The sequence below is a fragment of the Rhinoderma darwinii genome, chromosome 4 (assembly GCF_050947455.1).
Source record: "Rhinoderma darwinii isolate aRhiDar2 chromosome 4, aRhiDar2.hap1, whole genome shotgun sequence".
Lineage (NCBI taxonomy): Eukaryota > Metazoa > Chordata > Amphibia > Anura > Rhinodermatidae > Rhinoderma > Rhinoderma darwinii.
In genome coordinates, this window is record NC_134690.1 from 356,246,380 (window position 1) to 356,266,853 (window position 20,474).

General features: G+C 41.1%; 1 protein-coding gene across 4 annotated transcripts in view; it reads right to left on the minus strand.

Moving 5' to 3' along the window:
• FANCL (FA complementation group L) overlaps positions 1-20,474 on the minus strand; it is a 72,117-nt gene that overhangs the window by 39,732 nt on the left and 11,911 nt on the right. For 2 of the 4 annotated variants that reach the window (XR_012883238.1, XM_075862989.1), the window contains exons 4-6: positions 17,225-17,281; positions 14,265-14,362; positions 8,871-8,967 (exon numbers count right to left, since the gene is read on the minus strand). Coding sequence is in view for 3 of the 4 variants with exons in the window: in XM_075862989.1 (XP_075719104.1) it covers positions 8,871-8,967; positions 14,265-14,362; positions 17,225-17,281 (252 nt within the window). In the remaining variant the exon portion in view is untranslated. The remainder of the gene's footprint in view (positions 1-8,870; positions 8,968-14,264; positions 14,363-17,224; positions 17,282-20,474) is intronic. The other 2 variants (XM_075862990.1, XM_075862991.1) reach the window with 2 other exon arrangements.

The window sequence follows — 20,474 nt, forward strand, 5'->3', positions numbered from 1 at the left end:
ATTTGGATTTCCTTAGACTGGAACTCAGTGGCCTAGGCCGACCTCTGAAAAACAATCCCATATCATTATCCCTCCTCCATCAAACTTTACAGATGGCACAATGCAATCAGGCAGATAATGTTTTCCTGGCATTTGCCAAGCCCAGACTTGTCCATCAGACTGCCAGATGAAGGAGCGTGATTTGTCACTCCAAATGACACGTTTCCACTGCTCCAGATTCCAGTGGCTTTACACCGCTCCATTTAACGTAATTCTGCTTGGTGATGTAAGGCTTGCATGCAGCTGCTCGACCATGGAAACCCATGCCATGAAGCTACAGGAGTCAGCAAAGCGTTGGCAAATTTTATGCACTACGCGCCTCAGCACTCTACACTCGCTCTGTAAATTTACGTGGTCTAACAAATCGTGGCTGAGTTGCTGTGGTTCCTAAACACTTCCACTTTACAATAATACTACTCACAGTTGATCGTGGAATATCTAGGAGGAATGAAATTTCACAAACTGACTTGTTACAACGGTGGCATCTTATTACAGTACCACGCTTTGATTCAGTGAGCTCTTTAGAATGACCCATTCTTTCACAAATGTTTGTAAAGGCGATTGCATGGCTAGGTACTGAATTTTATACACCTGTGGCAATGGAACTAAATAAAACACCTGAATTCAATGATTAAGAGGTGTGTCCCAATACTTCGGTCCATATAGTGTATGTCAAAGTGTCCATAGACTTCAATGGCCAAAATAGTGACCTTTTGTCATTTGGCTGGTATACCTCGGGATGTCGCAGTCTGACTGTATTGAAAAGTTCAACACAACTGTATATATATTTAAAAAAATATATACTGCACACCAGACAAATGCGTATGCCAATAATTTTGGCGGGATCAGTTGAAACGGTCTAAACCGGAAATAAGAAAGGAGCAGGATTATCAGATACTCTGTACTATCAGACACAGAAAAGTAAGAAACACTATTTGTGGTGGTGGAGAACCTTTCACAATAATGCAAGTATAAGCAGAAATTTCATTGAAGGCCTTCTGGTGCATGTCACCTGATGGGCTTGGTCTGACTCACTCATACAATATCACAGGCAAAGTCAAGTAATGGTAACAACACTCAGTCCATATAGGAAATAGTGGAAAAAAATAGGTGTATTTATTCCAACATGCAACGTTTTGGCTCTAACCAGCCTTTTTCAAGAATGCTTTAAAATGGGGTGAGTTACAGCCGAAACGTTGCATGTTGGAATAAATACACTTATTTTTTTACACTATCTCCTGTAAGGACTGAGTGCTGTTAACATTTCTTGACTTTGCCGGTGAATAACCTGTGGGAAGACCAGGAGCCCAGCATAAAATGTAAATAAAAAGTCTAAACTATCACGTTGTTTTTTTAAATCAGAGTTTGTTTCTCATTGTTCCTCTGTATCTATTTCTTTGAAACTAAAGGAAGGGACTCAGGGCAAAAACCACAGAAGTAATAAAGCAGCAGTAATAAAGAAAACCTTAAAAAAATACATTTTACCAAATCCTGCATCATATGCAACTTACTCGAAGTAGCCGCTGGTGATTTCTTCAGCAAACAATTGTCCTGTGATCTCATCAGAAAAACCCTTCCAATCTAGACTCGATTGACATCACTTTGCAGGGTAAAGTGAATGACGCCAGAGATGTCAATCGAGCCTAGATGGGAGGGGTATCACCGAGATCACAGGACACTGAACAAACGTCCAGCAGACACTGAGTAATTTGCATACGGCACAGGTGTTGTTAAAACTTCCTTTTCTAAAGTACACTTTATTACTTCTGCTATACATTGATATGTTCTGAAATGTCTCCTTATAGCTGGTATAGCGGTCTACGGTCATCAAAACGAACGTCAGGTTCCCTTTAAATCCTTAATTCTCTTCTTTTCAATCACGATTTGGGCAGAAAGGACAGCCAATGAGGAAGCCTGTTAACATAATACATTTTCCTTGTGATGACCATGATTTGTTATTATGGTGATCACATCATCAGACCTGTCAGTGCCTCGGCCAATGGCTTTAAAGAGGCTCTGTCACCACATTATAAGTGTCCTGTCTCCTATATAAGGAGATTGGCGCTGTAATGTAGGTGACAGTAATGCTTTTTATTTAGTTAGGAGCGATTTAAGTTTATGCTAATGAGCTTTCTTAATGCCCAAGTGGGCGTACTTTTACTTTCGACCAAGTGGGCGTTGTACAGAGGAGTGTATGATCCTGACCAATCAGCATCATGCACTAACAAAGTTAGAAGCGATTTAAGTTTATGCTAATGAGCTTTCTTAATGCCCAAGTGGGCGTACTTTTACTTTCGACCAAGTGGGCGTTGTACAGAGGAGTGCGTGACGCTGACCAATCAGCATCATGCACTCCTCTCCATTCATTTACACTGCACTAGCGATATAGATATATCGCTATGTGCAGCCTCATACACAAGCCCTAACATTACTACAGTGTCCTGATAATGAATACACATGAAATCCAGCCTGGACGTCATGTGTACTCAGAATCCTGACACTTCTGACTCTTTTTTGTGAGATTCCGGCAACGGATACGAAATCTCACAAGATCTCGGAGCTAAACGAGATTTGGTGTCACTTGCCGGAATCTCCCAAAAAAAGAGTCAGAAGTGTCAGGATTCTGAGTACACATGACGTCCAGGCTGGATTTCATGTGTACTCATTATCAGGACACTAGTAATGTTAGGGCTTGTGTATGAGGCTGCCCATAGCGATATATCTATATTGCTAGTGCAGTGTAAATGAATGGAGAGGAGTGCATGATGCTGATTGGTCAGCGTCATGCACTCCTCTGTACAACGCCCACTTGGTCGAAAGTAAAAGTACGCCCACTTGGGCATTAAGAAAGCTCATTAGCATAAACTTAAATCGCTTCTAACTTTGTGAAAAAAGATCGTTTTTTTTAATAAAAAGCATTACTGTCACCTACATTACAGCGCCGATCTCCTTATATAGGAGATAGGGCACTTATAATGTGGTGACAGAGTCTCTTTAAGTAACATTTCCATTCCAGATGCGCCAGTGAAGTGGGAGAATCCGTAATGTAATTACACGACAGCTAAGGAGAATGGTCTCATCTAGGTGCTCATAAAGGGGTTAACATTGAAACCACTACCCCAAAAAAAAACAAAAAAACAGTTTACAAAAAAAGAACTAGACATTGTACCTGATCACGCTGGACTATAGTATCTTACATGCATCTCATTGGGAAAAATTGTTGCAGGATATCCCCATACAGATGGTGGATTTTGCACATTAAATGAGTGTGTTCTTATCCCTTCACACTGAATGCAGGATTACACTCACACCATCACAAATATTCTTTGCCCCCGTTTCATTTATCTTCTCCTGGGCAAAGATAAAAGCTGAAAAATTGAACTACTTAGCTTTGTGAGCTTAGGGATGTCTGAGTGGCTAGAGGCAAGAGAGGGTATTATTGAAGTCACAAACAGTTCAGAAATCCTAGGTTTAAATAATGAGAGCTTCGGTTTTAATGCGGGCACGTTAGCTTCTTCATTTAATGTACCAGCTGCTTCTTTATACACAAAATAAGCAGTAAAAATACCGCTCTTTATACCTGAATCTTCACGCTGGTGGCAATGCTGCCTTTAACAGTAAAAACAAGCAATATTAGATTACTGAAAGGATTGAGGAGAAAAAAAAGACGGCATTGTCTATTGAGGGGGGTGGCTGCTCTGTTTCAGTAACTTAATGATGTAGGGTAAAATTAGAGATACCTTCCGAGGAAGAAGGCGCATGGTAATCACCTTTATCGCATTGCTTAACAGACTAGTAAGTGAAACAGTAATTTCGCCAACTGTGAAATGGCTTTAAAAGAAAACAATTCTTCAGACAATTTACTTAATAACTTAAGCTCTCCGAAGTAACAGTAGTCCTTACTAACGACAGTACAAATTCATTAAAATCTCCACTTATAGATGTATGAAGAGAGGCAGAACATTTATGGAGGCTCTTAATGCTTCTGTGAAATTTGTGTAGAAGGAGATTAATACTTTCGGCATGGAGATTTTTAATTATTTGGTTTTGAATACATACACAAATAGAAGACCTGCTTGGTTGGGCTGAAACGGGCAAATAAAATCCAGTTTATTAAAAAGGAAAAAGTATTAACAGGATAGAAAGTTTGTAATATTTTAAGCAGGATTCTTTATTAAAGAAACGGTGGATGTATTTTGCTTCAAACAAATAGAATGAATGTTATTAATGAAAGATAAAACCAAGCCTATCTCCCAGGGGGTGCGCTCTTATGCGTGTATTTTAGTCTGATCTTATTTTAAAGTAACATGCAAAGGATTGTAGAAGGGGATTTATAGAAGGGGTAAAATACCTGTCTTCTAGTGAGATGTTGGGCCGCCGACCATCCGTAAAATAAAATAAGCGACTTTTGCCCGTGTCCGTAAAATAAGTAATTGTGTCAGATGTTTTTGTTAGTAAAGGTTATTGTAACTGCAACTATCATGATATTACCGTGCACAGTAAAAGCGGTTTATGTTATTATCTGAGCTATAGACATATATTACTTATAATCTCTATCATTTATTTTTGGTTTTCTATTTTGCCCATAAATAATTTGACTGTCCATGATTTTTGGTTAAGTTCTTCAGAGAAGACAAAAAACTGTAGGACGAGAGAATTGGGAATCCATGTTATGCACCTATATGGAAAAATATATACAAATAACTACATGGCTATGCAGGGGATTTGGAGCTCTGTATGATAAAAACGGAGATTTAACACTATAAAGAAACAAATAAGTGTGCGTCCAGTTTTCCACATAAACTTCTCTTAGGATATGCCCCTCAGTGGAGTTTGTTAGCTTTATTAATTTGCAAGCTGAATACACTTCTCATGTTCCTCAACATTTTTTGCAGTATGCCGGGAGCGTTATGCTGCTAAAAGAGGCAACAGCCATTAGGGAATGCCATTTTCATTAAAGGGGTGCACTTGATCTGCAACAACGTTTGAGATGTTTTATGTCAAAGTAAAATCCACATGAATGCCAGGACCCAACAGAACCTTACCCAGATCCCACATTGCCTCTGCAGGCTTGCCGTATTCCCATAATGCATCCTGGTGCCATCTCTTACCCAGGTAAGCAACGCCTATGCACCCGGCCGTCCACATGATGTAAAAGAAAATATGTGATTCGCCAGACCAGGCTACCTTCTTCCATTGCTCTATGGACCAGTTCTGATGCTCACATGCCCATTGTAGGCGCTTTCGTTGGTGGACTCTGACCGGTATGCGGTCCCCCAAAACACAGCAGTCTGTGATGCACTGTGTGTTCTGACAACTTTCTTTCACAGCATGCAGTAACTTTTTTAGCAATTATACTACAGTAGCTCTTCTGTGGGATCAGACCAGATGGACTAGCCTTTGCTCCCCACACGCATCAATGAGAATTGGGCACTCATGACCCTGTCACTGTTTCACCGGTTGTCCTTCCTTGGACCACCCCACAAGACCTGCCATATTGAAGATACTCTGACCCAGTCACTTAGCCATCACAATTTGGCCCTTGTCAAAGTCGCTCAGATCTTTAGGGTATGTTCCCACACACAGGATACGCTGCAGATTTTCTGTAACAGGAAATCTGCAGCAGAATCTTAAGAAGAACGCTGGTAAATCTTTCACAGAAATCTGCACCAAATAGTGTGTTTTTTCTGCAGCGGATAAAACCTGTGGCTTTAGTGTTAAACATTGGTTATAGCAAAGTATATGTGCACCTGCAGATTTCCAGAGGTTTTTACTGCGTTTCCGCTGCGTAAACGCTGTAAAAACCGCAACAACATAAATCTGTTGCAGAATTTCTGCTGCCCATTGATGTCTATGGGACAAACACACAGCATCTCCACACAGAACACACAGCATAGATGAACATGCTGCGGAATTGAAAAACGCAAGGAAGAACACTTTCGCACGACTTTTGTGTGGGGTTTTTCCGCAGCGTTCGCATGAGATTTTCTAAATCTCATTCACTTTGCTCCTACTGTAAATGCTGCGGAATTTCCGCACAGAATCCCGTTTACGCTACATGGGAACCCAGCCGTACGCTTCTTAAATTCTCCGGTTTCCAACGCATCGACTTCAAGAACTGACTGATCACTTGCTGCCTAAATATGTCCCACCCCTTGTCAGGAGCCATTGTGAAATGATAATCAATTATTCACTTCACCAATGGTTTTCATGTTATGGCTGATGGGTGTTTAACGCTTTCCCGCAAAACGGCGCGTCTGGTACGTCGTCACATGGGGGGGATGTATGGAGCACGCTCACGCGCTGAGCGCGCTCAATATGCTGTGGGTGACGGCTGTGTTTTACAGCCAACACCCGGGACAAACTGCCAGGAACAGCGATCGTGCTGTTTCTGGCTGTTTAACCCCTCAAATGCTGCAGTCAATCGCGACCGCAGCATCTAAGAAGTTGAAAAGAGGGGGGCGGCCCCCTCTGATGGCTTATCGCCCGACGGCTCATCGCCCCCCCCCCCGCAGTGAAATAGGGGGTGACGATGGTTGTCATGGCAGCACTGTAACCTGATGAAGGCCCCCAGGACTGCCTTTACTCTGCCTCTGCTAAGCCCTGCCGTAAACAATAAAACATTTAAAACACCAAAATTGTTGTTTTTTTGGTCAACTTAGCTCCCACAAAAATGTAATAAAAAATGATCAAAAAATTGTATGTACCAAAAAATAATACCGATAAAAACTACAGCTCATCCCGCAAAAAATTAGCTGTCACACCACTCAGTCGATGAAAAAATAAGTTATTGAATAAGGCGACACAAATCAAATTAATTTTTTTTAACAAAAAGTTATTTTTCTTAAAAGTAGTAAAATATAAAAAAAAAATATATAAATTTGGTACCACTGTAATTGTATTGAGCCACAGAATAAAGTTAAGTTGTCGTTTTTAATCGCACGGTGAAAGTCAACAAACAATTAAAGAATCAATTTTTTTTTCAATTTCAGCCCGCAAAATGTTTTTTTCAGTTTCCCAATACATTTTATGGTACTTTAAATGCTACCAATAGAAACTAAAACTCCTCCCGCAAGAAGATAAGCCATCACACCACTCTACTGACGGAAAAATAAAAAAAATATGGCTTTTGGAAGGCGGGGAGAAAAAAATAAAAATGAAAATCTGAAAAATGGCTGCGGCGGGAAGGGGATAAGAGATATACTCCTTGGGATACAGGAAAGTATATATTTTGTCCATGGCGAATCCAGAAGACTGTATATCAGAGGTGAGAGTACAACACTAAATTTTCAGATTCTGTCAAACACTAAATAGTTTGTTTTCATACAAGATGTTTTTGTGGCTCTTTTTTTTTATTTGAGGGTTGTAGCATCCAGCTTGTACATATTAGTGAATTGCTAAAAATACATTTCCATTCACTAACGATTTTTTTTTTCATTTTTATGTAAAGGGTAATTATTTACATAAAAGGGAAAGCAACTCGTCCAATAGCACGTGCAGTAACAGTGAAGTTCTCTGACCGACTCAAGGTGCATGAACGAAAGTAAGAGTAGGCAAGGGGACAGGCCATCCCCATTGATCATGATGTTCATGCAACAATCTTAGTAGGTCTGCACAGTAGTGAGGAAGTATAGTTGAGTAATTCCAATCACAATGTATAACTCCACCATCTACATATTTAAGAAACAAAAAACAGAGAAGAGAAAAAGACAACCAGAAAGAAAAGGAGACAGGAGGGTAGATTTAGGGCATTGTAAGAACATACTGTGAGCGGGAACTGAAGGCTCAGCCTGCTCGCCTAGGCTTTTCTATGCAAGCTAGTAAAATCCATTCAATAGATACTCAACACATTTTAGATTGGATGCATGTTTTTTAGTGCAGTGTGCTGAAGGTGTCACCATTGTATTCTTTAACTTTGCCCTCTGAGTTTAATGGAAAAAAAGACACACAAAAAAAAAAGAAGTGGCTTAAGGTCCCTTTTAAATGTACCTATGATCAGGCAAACAATGGCTCGTTCCCGATCATTGTTTTGTGTAATCAGGGCAACGATCAGCTGATGAACGGGCAAACACTCCTTCAACGGCTGTTCGGCAAGTTTATGCAGCCAATAAAATGGTTGCTATTCGCCAGAACATCTCACTCTGTAAACAGGGAGATTTTCTGGTGACAAGATGGAAATGTATATGGACGAATGATCGTAGCAACAATTTTTCATTCCCATACATTACCGATCATACCCCCTTGTGAAAGGAGCAAACAAGCGCCGATCAACAAGCTGTCTCGTTAATCGGCGCTCGCTTTCACAACCCACATCAGTTGTGTAATAGGACCTTTAGTAAACTGATTTTTTTTCTAAATTCCGCTTAGATCAAGTAAGACAAAACACAGCAGATAATATAGTAACATGAAGGGCATAGTGGTGTGTATTTTGGTGCAATAAAATAGTCCGAAGAAAGGGACACTGATTGGTCCTGAAAGTAGAGGGGTTGTTTACAAAAGTCCTCAAATTTATTGTAGCACCACCTGACTTTTCTGGGGGCAACTGCAAACATTTCACGTTGAACTAGTCTGTATCAAATGTTGTTTTAAGCAGTTTTGTGTGTTCCCTTAATCCAGCATCCACTAATCTACAAAATCTGATAATCTTTCTATATAATGTGTATGGTCACAAAGCTAAGAAGGCTGAGTTATAGTAGCAGATTACGTGTTGCCATTTTATTATGCAGATAATCCAGAATATTTGATAATCCGGCAAACCTGAGGTCCAATTTATTAAAGGAATCATTAAAGGAATTTTATTACGAAATTAAAGCAACAAAATATACACTTACCCTTGCACCAAGCCTCACAATAATAACGTGTTCACGTCCTGAAGAGTCTTCAATTTTTAATTTGATTGTACTGAACTCATTATCTACAAATAGTAACCTAAAACAAGATAATAGGTGATAACGTGTTAGGATTCTCCTGTTTCATTGTCTATTTAGAGGATATGTACCTTTGAAGAACTTTTTTTTTTTCTAAAATAGTGTATTAGGCTTCACACAGAGTATTTTGCAGGCAGAAAAAATTTGACTTGCCTGCACTTTCTTGCCATGGATTTCGAGTACCGCAGGCAAAAAAAACCCGCTTTTTCTGCCTCCCATTGATTTCAATGGGAGGTCAGAGGCGGAGCCGCGGCAAGAAAGTACACAGCGCTTTTTTTTTCGCGCAAGCAAAAAAAAAAGCCACTCGGTAAAAAAAACGTCTCCGCCTCCCATTGTAATCAACGAGAGGCAGTTTTGGTCGTTATTTGGCAATGATTCCTACACGGTTTTCGCGTCAAAATCAGCGCCAAATAAAATTGTGCAAGCCGGGTCTTAAAGTTTTTTTTGTTCATCTTTGTTGTTTTTTTTTTACATTTTATTTACTTTTTGAGATACAGCTTCTATGTATCGTGGATACATAGAAGATGTATCCTGCACTGAAACATGAATCCGTCAGGTAAGCGGGACTGGCGGCTTCGGTGACAGCGGGTCCGACAAGCAGGATCCACCTGTTACCGATCACATCTAAGTTTTGAACTTAGATGTGATTGTGTTTAGCAGGGGTGTGTCAGAGACACGCAGGACCCGTGTCACCGGAGCCGTCAGTCCCGCTTACCTGACGGATTCAGCGCAGGATACAGCTTCTATTTATCCACGATACATAGAAGCTGTATCTCAAAAACGAAAACATTTTTTGAATAAAAACAAATTACAAAGTTGCACAAAACGAATACATTGTTTTGTATAAAAAAAAATACGATAGATATACCATCTTGAAAACAAACCTGATAAAATTTTGTACATGGTAGTTTACAAAAATGTATAGGTGTCCAGTGTGTCCTGTGGCTTCTATAATAGCAGAAGCAGTGGCTTTAAATCTGCAACGTCAGTAAAACTGTCCTAGATGCCCAAAGCGACCAATTAGAGCTCAACTTTCATTTCTTAAACTGCTTTCGAAAAATGAAAGCTGCGCCCTGATTGGTCGCTATTGATAACAAATACAATTTTACTTTACATGGCAGGTTTGGAGCCACCACTTCTGTATTCATAGAGACCACCGGACACCCAGTTTTAATTAATAAGGGCCAAAGAATATTAGAAAACTAAAGATCTTTTCATTGTATAATGAATAAGCTTTATTTACAAAAAAAACTTTTTTAAAAAAAACTTTGAAAAGTCAAAAATCCCTGACAAAGTTCACCGTGATTTAATGATGTGATAGTTTCAGATTCTCCCTGCATGTGCCCGCTTTCACTAAACTTGAATAGAGCCTGCCATTGCTGAGCGATCTAATTTTAACCCTCTGCATGCGTGAGATAAGCGGCGCCATGTTGGGTGACTTTAGAACAGAGGATTGACCGCGCATGCTTGGTCACCGGAAGGGAAACATAGATGAACGGAGAAAGTGGGCAGCACTAATAATGCCAGAGTCTGCCAACCTTTACACTAAAAGTATATATGTTAAAGGTATAAATGCTACGGTGGCACAACCCCTTTAATAGAAGGGAGAATTTCATTCAAGACCTCTATCAATTAGCCATAGTGGAGAGCATTCTCTTTCTGGAGGACCCAGCACGACTGTGTATTACATGGACCACCCAATGATTTTACTGGGCACCATATAATGCTGAATTACCCCTGTTGTAGTGCTACAAGAGAATTTATCACGTGCTGCCAGGTTCACTAACAGATTATAGTTGATCGCTGACCGTCCTAGAAGTGAGACACCCTGCGATCGGCTTAATTTTGGGGAAGCCCTTCTAACAAAAAGGAATAACCCAAAGTGGCCTTTAAAGAATAGTGTCTGGTATAAAGACTACAGGTCCCAGAAAGCAAATTACTACAGTAAGACTGCGTTCACATCCGCTAGCAGGTCCTATCGCAGATTCCGCCAAAAATCCTTGATATTATAGCACAGCATCCAGCACTATTTTGTCTGGTAAAATGACGTAAACCATGACGGAATAACGACGAAAACCATTATAGTCAATAGGTTTCGGCGGGTGTCGTCAGGATTTGTGATGTATCCAAAACTTCCGTTATAGGAACAGAAAAACGAAAAATGACAAAACAGAAAAACGAATAACGATGCGAACAGAGCCAGCAAGGAATGCTGCTAGAGTCCAGGTTTGAAATCCAGTTCTGCAAAATTGTTAATGCAGCTCTGGATTATAATAACGGCTGTAACTCGGGTTCAGTTCAAGATAAGTAAAGCAATGCATTTACAAAGTGACATCTTTATATGCAGGTTAATTCTATATGCAAACTGTAAATTGTGTTCTAGTTTTCTCCAGGAGAGATTTCGGATGGATGTAACGCATACAATTTTTTTTCAATATCATGTATAATAACTCCACAAAACATATTTGATAGGTTTTCATATTGCATTTGGAATGGCAATGTTGCAGGTGTAAACAAATAACCACACAGATATGTCTACTGGTATCTACATATTGTGCCTGGATGCAGCTGCTCTAAATGCCCTGTACCAAGAGATTTCATTGCTGTTTGCCCAAGTCTGAACAATGTAATTAAGTTTCAGATGAGGTAATTTAAATGAGATTAAACTTTGACAGAAATATTTGCATTGCAAATGTGAAAGCTTGTTTGCCGATTCCAATAAACAAAATACATTTTTACAAAGAGTGAAAACATAGTTTATTAGGGTCCTATAGTGCCCTAAATCAATGGTGAGGTGGACAGAATAAAGTACTTGCTAGAAATCAATTAGACTTTTTCTGGATTTCATTTGATTTTAATTTTAGTAGCCAGGAAATGAGAACTTCCATAGACATCATCTACCGGGGTCCTAGGATTTGTACAGCTCTAACCAAATGGATGTGTAATCTTTATCACAGACACATGTACAAGATATAGCATGGGTCAACCAAAAAGGAAACAGGACTTTTAAGTGAAAGTTTATATTTAATATATTGGGTAACTGGTTTGGGGACCACATGGGACTTTTCTGTAGACCATGATCTGGTGTGGATTCTTAAAGTGGTTGTCTGGGCCCAGGACGTTTTTTGATACTGATGACCTATCCACAGGATAGTTCATCAGTATATGATCGGTGGGGGTTCGACACCAGGACCCTGCAGCGGTCAGCTGCTCCGGCTGCCTCTGGGCACCCGATGTTATGCACTGTTCGGTGCTGGAAGCAGATGGCTCTGTAAACTGCATAACGACCGTGTTGCAAAACTGCAACTCTGCTCCTATTCACTTGAATAGGAGGATAGCTGCAGCACGGCCGCTATACTGTGACCGGAGCCTTCTGCTTCCAGCACGGACATCCGGGGCCCGGGGCAGCCGGAGCAGCTGATCGGTGCGGGGTCCAGTTGTCGGACCCCCACTGATTATATACTGCTGACCTATCCTCTGGGTAAGTCATCAGTATGAAAATACGTCCCGTGCCCGGACAACCCCTTTAAGTTGACTCTGCCCTCCTCAACATTTTGTCAGATCTTTGGTATAAGAAAAAGTAGACCGACATTGTCATGAGCGTGCTATCACATACTTATCTAAATAAGAAACATACAGTAGTAATTACAAGATTGGATATGGTGGCAAAAATTAAAGAGAAATACTGATTTCATACAATTTGGCCACCTACATATATGACCAAGTACAGCACTCATCAGGATCAGTTCCACATGTCTGTGTGTGTATAATTTTACTACAGATTTTTGTACAAGAAAATTGTCCATTGTGCCCGGGCCGTTGAATAGCAACTATCCAGGAATGTGCTTGGTGACAACCAAAAGCTTTCTTAGCCCTGTGTATTCTGCTGCTGTCACTGAATCTCTTCCAAGCTCTACCTGCAGATGATGTAAGGCCATTTCCAGCCAAATCAGTCATCTCTGCCCCTCTAACAGTGAGCTGGAATTTTTACACTTTCTGTGACACGAATGCTGCTGCATACACACCGTCTGCCGCCTCTCCTGTACATCTGTGGCGCTCTAGCATCCGCATCCTGCTCAAAACCTGGAACTCTGTACTACTAGTTTCTGCCAGATGTAATCTGGCCACAGACCCCTATGTGATGACTGGGCCTGCCTGCAGACAGTGATTTCTACAATCCAGATGGTAGGCAGAAGCAGGAAAATGGTTTTATGAAAAAAAGTTAGGTGTTGCATGGTGAAAAAAATAATGAAAGACAGCACTTTCCTAGCACCACTACCGTTTTATTTAAGCGATCAGCAAGGGTCGCTGATATCAAACTCCCACCAATCAGACATTGATGGCATATCCTAGGGATTTGTCAACAACATCTTTACTGAGAAAACCGCTTTAAGCAGAGTTTAAAGTTGTCTGAAATCAGTTGTAAGAGTTCTAATTAGGTTTTTAATATCATGACAAACAAGATATTTAATAGACTTCATGAGTGCAGCAACCTTTCTTTTTTGCCTAACAGTACATTCATTGTAAGGAACCTTTTATCCAAACTGTTCCATAGTTAAAGTGTACCTCCGATTATAAAACAACTTTCCATAAATTAATAGTACAAGCAAATATAGGAAAAATTGTAATATATCTTTATTACTTTATTACTCTCTCTACTTATCAGACTTCTTTCCTCCTCCTCCTCCCTGCCTCAACTGTTCACTCACTCAGAATTCACTCAAAGAATCGTAGAGCAGAGAGGAACTTCTCAGCTTAACTGACAGGTCAGGTTACAGCAGCCCATAGAGGTCTATAGAGTTGGGAAGGGGAGCAGAAGCAGGAGTCTAGCTAACAGTCTCCTATACACAGCAAACAGGGATGATCCATTATACAGCAGAACAAAGCAGTGTAGCTGTGAATCCAGCACTGGGGTGAAATATAACACTAACTAGAAGCAGCAGTGTCTCTGTCTGTGTGTCTCTCACTCTGCTCCATTTCCTCTCCACAAACTTCTATGGGCCGCATCTGTAACCTGATCTCTGTGAAGCTTAGAAACCGTATCAGCTCTGCCTCACTGAATACAGATTCTATAGAAGAATTCTGAGTAAATAGTAAAGGAGGCAGGAGGGTTGGAGTCTGATAAGCAGAGAAAAGCATTTTAAGTTTCTTATCTTCGCTTGTACTACTGTTTTATGGAAAGTTGTTTATAATCGGAGGTACACTTTTACAAAAACCTGGCAGGTCAATGTACAAAATTTTTCTGCAACGTCAATGTAATGTTTTACAAGACAAAACAGAAAGAATATCCAAACATACTTATCCCAGCCTAAATGCTCTATGTCGTTAACAAGGCAGGAATAATACTGTGGGGCAGGGGATGCTTCTATTGAGTTTGTGTTCTTCAGAGCAGCTTCCTGAAATATAACATTTGCATGTGTCAGAAAATAGATAATTAATATTTATGCAGTGACTAATAATTGTAAGGCTAGGAATACTATTCGTATGGGAAAAATATCCCATTACTTCAAATATTTTCATATCGTGATGGTAAAAAAAAGCCATAGATTTTTTTTTTTTCATTGATATAGCCGTATGAGCCCATAAACTGTACCATAGATTGTACTGAGAAACATGAGGTTTTCTTTTTAAGGCGTTCACCGTGTGGCAAAAACAGCAAGTTAATTTTGTTTTATGTCGCCATATCCTAAGATCCATTACTATTTTTATCGATTGAGCGGTGTGAGGGCTTGTTTTTTTTGCAGGACGAGCTGTAGTTTTTTATTGGTACCATTTTGGAGTACATGCAACTTTTTGATCACTTTTTTTTGTTACATTTCTATTTTTAGTTATTTTTTACATTACTTTAGGGGAAAAATTAAAAGAGCATTTTTTTTTTTTACTTTAATATTTGTTTTGTACATAAAAATCTGTTTTAAATTTTTTTTTTGTTAGTTCCCGTAGGAGACTTTAACAAGCAATCAATGGATCGCTTGTATAATATACTGCAATACTAAGCTCCTATTAAGCCGAGCACGAAGATGGCATACCTGGGGGCCTTCAGTAAGACCCCAGGCTGCCATGACAACCATCCACATCCTGCCCCCCTCTTTCTAACAGCTTAGATGGTGCGGTCGCTATTGATCGTGGCATCTTAGTATTTAAACGGCCGGGATCGAAGTTATCTCGGATCCCAGCCGTTGCAGTGAGATGTTGGCTGTATCATAGAGCCAACACCCGCTGAGTATGGAGTGGGCTCAGCCTGTGAGCCAGCTCCAAACTTACCCTTCTTGCACATAACTGTACATTAGATGTCGGGAAGGGGTTAAACTGTATTCACAGTTCTGCTGGTTTTTATTGGGAATAGTGAACAGGTTTGTAGACAGATATACCCCGGACAGCTTAACTGAGCTCTAATAACATAGTGTGGTAGCTAATTTTTCCTATATCAGTTTCCTGTATAGTGACTTGTGTAAAGACTACACTTCCCAAGATGCAAATCACCTGAACAATCTCTGTGCAGACATTGAGTCAGCAAGAAATACTAGGAGAGTTCAGCTCTAAAACCTGCAGGATGGTGAATGCAGCTCTAGACTATAAATAGTAATTTAGACAGCAATAAAATGTATACGGACAAAGATTTAGGTTCTCTGAGTGCTGCTGTATGGTGCCTATGTGAGGAAGAATTACTTCTAAGGATGCATGCCACTTCTTTCCTCACAGATTCCTATGGGTGTTATATTTGGGATTTGTGTGACATAATTCTGAAATACAACTGTGAGACCATATACAGGATGTAGCTCAGGATGAGTACAAGATAAGTAATGAAATGTACTTACAATGGTACTTTTTTCAATACATGCTATGATTAAACACACTATGCGGATGCACAGTGCACTGACGAACCTGTAACGAATGCTAAAAATTGGGGGAATTTGTCTTGTCTATTGCTGCAAAATGAAAAAAGTTCAGCGTGCAAGCACCGTTTCTGTGTTTGCTATATTCCCAGACTATTCATACACCACATTTTCACATGCAGAAATATAGAGGGAAATTCGGCGTGTGACAGGGCAAGCCCAGTTGATAAATCTTTTGCTGGGGGGGAAAAAAGTCATGTCGGACTTGTTGTTTTCCACCATATTTTTAACCCCTTAATGACCGGGCCTGAAAAGGTCTTAACGTCCAGCTATATTTTTCAGTTTTTACCTCTCTGCATTTCAGCAGCCATAACTTATATATGAGGCATTGTTTTATGCGGGAGAAATTGTATTCTTTTTTTTTCCACAATTTGGAGGTAGAAATAAATTATTTTTACGGAGTGAATATAGGAAAAAGCAATTCTCGACATCGTTGTTATTTTTTATCCCGTTCACGTTTCACGCTAAATAACCAGTTAGATTAATTCTTCAGGTTATTACGGTCGTTTAGATACCTAATATGTGTAGGTTTTTTGTTTTTATTTAGTGTAGGGGCAATAAAATATATTTTATGCAAAATAATAATTTATTTTTTTTGGACTTTTTTTTAATTTATTTTTTTGTTACTTTTTTTTAATCCTATTAAGGGATAACTTTATTTTTTACTTATAATGTTTTAGCATACTCCTGTATGCTAATACATTACACTGTGTCACTAGGACACAGGCTGCTGTTAAGGCAGCACATGGTGTGCCCTAACAGCAGGCAAACTGAACAGACAGCCCTGGAGTCCTTTCTAGGTCCCTAGGGCTGACTGCAGAGGGATTCTCTGCTCTTTAATCACGTCAACAGGTTTCCAGTGACACAGTCAAAGAGGGAAGTTCCCTTTGATCTTGCCGCGGTCACGGACCGCGGCCATCAAAGGGTTAAGCAGCTGGGGTCCGAATGTTTTCCAACCCCAGCTGTATTAAGCAGGCTTCTCTAAGATCAGGAGCTGTTAGTTACAGCTCCTGCTTAGAGGATGAGCGTTCATCAGCCTCTTCTACAGCGACACCAAAAGACGTTGCTGTAGACTAAGCACATGCGCCGCCTGCTGTCAAAAGACGGTGGGTTAAGGGGTTAAAGTAAAAAAGTGTTAGAAAATGGTCATAAATAAGCACTGCATACTACTACTACTATGTCTACTTTTCAAACACACTTTGGCCGAAGGCTGGTGTAAATACATTGGTAAATCTGCACCGTTCTGTCAGAGCCTAGAATTAAAAACTATAAATAATAATTTATTAAATATATTAAATATTTTTATGAAAACGTATATTTTACGTGTTAACTAACCATGCAATATGGATCAATTCTACTTACCAGAATAGTCTTTAGCTCCATCATAAAGCTGCTTAGATTTGCACTGTGCTTTAACCTCTTTTAGAACGAAAAAAGAAAAAAATGTGTCTAAAAATGTACTCTCTTGGTTTGCAAATTATTAAACTGCTATTAAAAATCTTAGATCCATTAAAAAAAAACTGGATTTTTTCAGATGCTCACCATAAAATCCTGTTCTCGTCCAGTTCACTGTGGGACACAGACCGTGGGTATATACTGTTGCAACTAGGAGGCTTGACACTATAAAAAAAAAAAATTGACTCCTCCTACAGGATATAGCCAGTCCACAGACACTAAGCTATTCAGTCTGTCCGCAAGCAGTAGGAGAAGCAGATACAAGGTAAGATAACTATGTCAAACACGAGAGGGGAATCCCTGAAATTGACAACCGTAAATGCAAAAAAAAAAAACCTTGAAAACAATTGGGTGGGAGCTGTGTCCCCCAATGAACTGGACAAGAAAAGGATTTTATGGTATTTAAAATATTCTGTTTTCTTGTTCGCTACATTGGGGGACACAGGCCGTGGGATGTCCTAGGGCAGTCCGGTTAGCTATTTCACAGATGCCTGTAATACCTTGCGACCCAGAGAAGCGTCTGCAGAGGCAGGAGGTATGCACCTGATAGAATTTGACAACGTTTTGCAGAAAAGATCAGATGGCTGCCTAGCACATTTAAAGGGCAGAGGCCAAAACCCTTCCAGGGACCCTTTGAAAGGATGAAGAGGGAATCCAACTGCCGGAAGGAAGCAGTGATAGAAGGGTAAATCCGCAGAGCACGGTCAACATCCGGGTTGTGGAGGGAACGCTCCTTCAGATGACTGGGAGAAGGATCAAGAAAAGGGCAAGACCATATCATCATTCATCTGGAAGGCCGAAACCACTTTAGGAAAAAAAAGAAGGCACCGTGTGGAGCACCGCCTTGTCTTGGTAAAAAGTAAAAAACGGAGAACGACAAGAGAGAACCGCCAACTCCGAGACTCCAGATGGACCTCATCGCAACGAGGAAAAACTACCTTCCAGAACAGAAAACTGAGATAGTGTCCGTGGGCAGGGTATATCCAGTAGGAGGAGTCACTTTTTTATTTCATAGTGTCAAGTCTCCTAGTTGCAACAGCATATACCCACGTAAACATATTTAGGGCTGTGGCCAGGAACGGCCACGAATTGGTAATGACGAGACACTACCGCAAGGCGCAAGAAGCGATGGTGGGTAGCACAGATAGGGACATTTAGCTATGTGTCCTTGATGTCCACAGGAAAAAGAAATTCCCCTTGTTCCATGAAAGCGATGATAAATCGGAGAGATTCCATCCGAAAATGACGGATCCGAACATGCGCGTTGAGATCCAGGATGGGACCAATTGAACCATCCTTTTTGGGGACGGCAAAAAGGTTGGAATAAAAGCCCTGGAACCTTTAGTTCAAGAGTACCAGAATGATGTACCCCTGAAGAAGTAAAGAGTCTATTGCCCAAAAAAAGTGTGTCGCCCTGGATGGGGACTGTAGAACAGTGGACTGAAAGAAATGCTCTGGAGGGAGGCTGGAAAATTCGGTTTTGTATTCTAAATATACTACCCCTTGAACCCAGGCATCCGAAATGTGAGAGAGCCAGACATCTTTGAAGTGCAGAAGCCTGCCCCCCAGCCGAGGCAAGTCGAGTGGGGGCGCACCTTCAGGCAGAAGTGGCTTTGCCGGTTCCAACCTTTGCAGGTGGAGGTTGGGGACGCCACAATTCACGGGTCTTGAAGGAAGGTTTGGCCTTCTAATCCTGGCGAGTTTGCGGCCTGGAAGTGTTGGAGAAACCACAAAAGGAACTAAAACACGGGCCCGCCTTTTTGGCTGGGGTAGTGCGCTAAGGTCTATTCTGAGGAAGATAAGTGCTTTTGCCACCCGTGGCTTCCGAGATAATCTCGTCCAACCTAGGCCCAAAGAGACAAGACCCTGAAAAAGGTAGAGCAGTCAGGGAGTGCTTGAAGGCTGAATCAGCAGACCAAGCTTTGAGCCAGGTGGTCCTGTAAATAGCGACTTAGGAAGCAGAGGCCCACACCTCCAGACAGCCAGCTTCACAGATATATTTGGACGCATTGGAGATAAGGTGAGACAGGTCAACTAGTTCCTCCTGAGGAGGGCCTGAAAGCAGGCCATGAAGGAATTTGTGAGCCCATTCAGTGACGGCTCTGCTAACCCGGATAGATGTAAAAATTGGGTGAAGGGCATACCCCGATGCCTCAAAAGTGGTTTTAGCAAATGAGTCCACGTGGCGATCCGGGGTATCCTTGAAGCAAGTGGAATCCGGCATCAGCGAGGTAGTGGCCTTGGCTAGGCAAGAAACTGCAGGATCTACTACACCCAAGCAGAAGAATTGCCACCTTGACCGGGTGCTTCCATTCCTTAAAGACTCCACCCCTTTCATTCCGAGTGGGATAAAAAAACAGCCTGAGAACATTGAGGCTGAAGGACAAAAATGGAGGAGGGAGAGGAAGGTGCAGAATAAGTGACCAGAAGTGTGCCATGAACAGCTCTAATTAGCACCTCCACTGCGGTGGAGAGGTAGAACCCTTACCAACTGAATCAGATAATTCACCGTCAGACAGAGAGGAAGCCCCAGACCTGGCATCAGGACCAGAAAAACCTTACCCACATGGGGAGGTGAAACAGTAGAGACAGAAGAGGACGGTGAAAATGAAGGCAAGCGAGAAGCTCTGGTCCACTTGCGGGGTCAGCCACGATGTGAAGACATGGATGGGGAGTCCATAAGAGGATGGGCAGAACAAGAGTCCGGCAGGTGGGCAGACATGCCACCCAGAATGGACTGAGTAATGTTCGCAAGTTTATCAAGTGTCCAGAAAAGGGAGCTACCCCATTCCAGGTCCATACCCATCATACCAGGGGTTAGCAACACTGGGGGCGGGTGAGGTGTGGAGGCCGCAGGCACTTGGCTAGGCGGCCGGCAGGCATTACATAAGGAAGTAGACTGACCACATGTAAATTTGGTATTGCAATTTGAGCAGGCATAATAAATGGCAAAGGTTGTCTGGCGCGAGGGCTCCCCTTTAGGGTCAGACGTGGCAGTAGAAATGGTTACTTAAAGGGAACCTGTCACCAGCATTTCACCTATTGGACTTTACTTATCCCTCACTGCCCGCTGCTATCAAAAGTTAATTGCAGTTATCCCCTCTCCTAAACTCCTCCTCCAACTGTATATAACGGTCTGCTTTTTATCGTAATAATC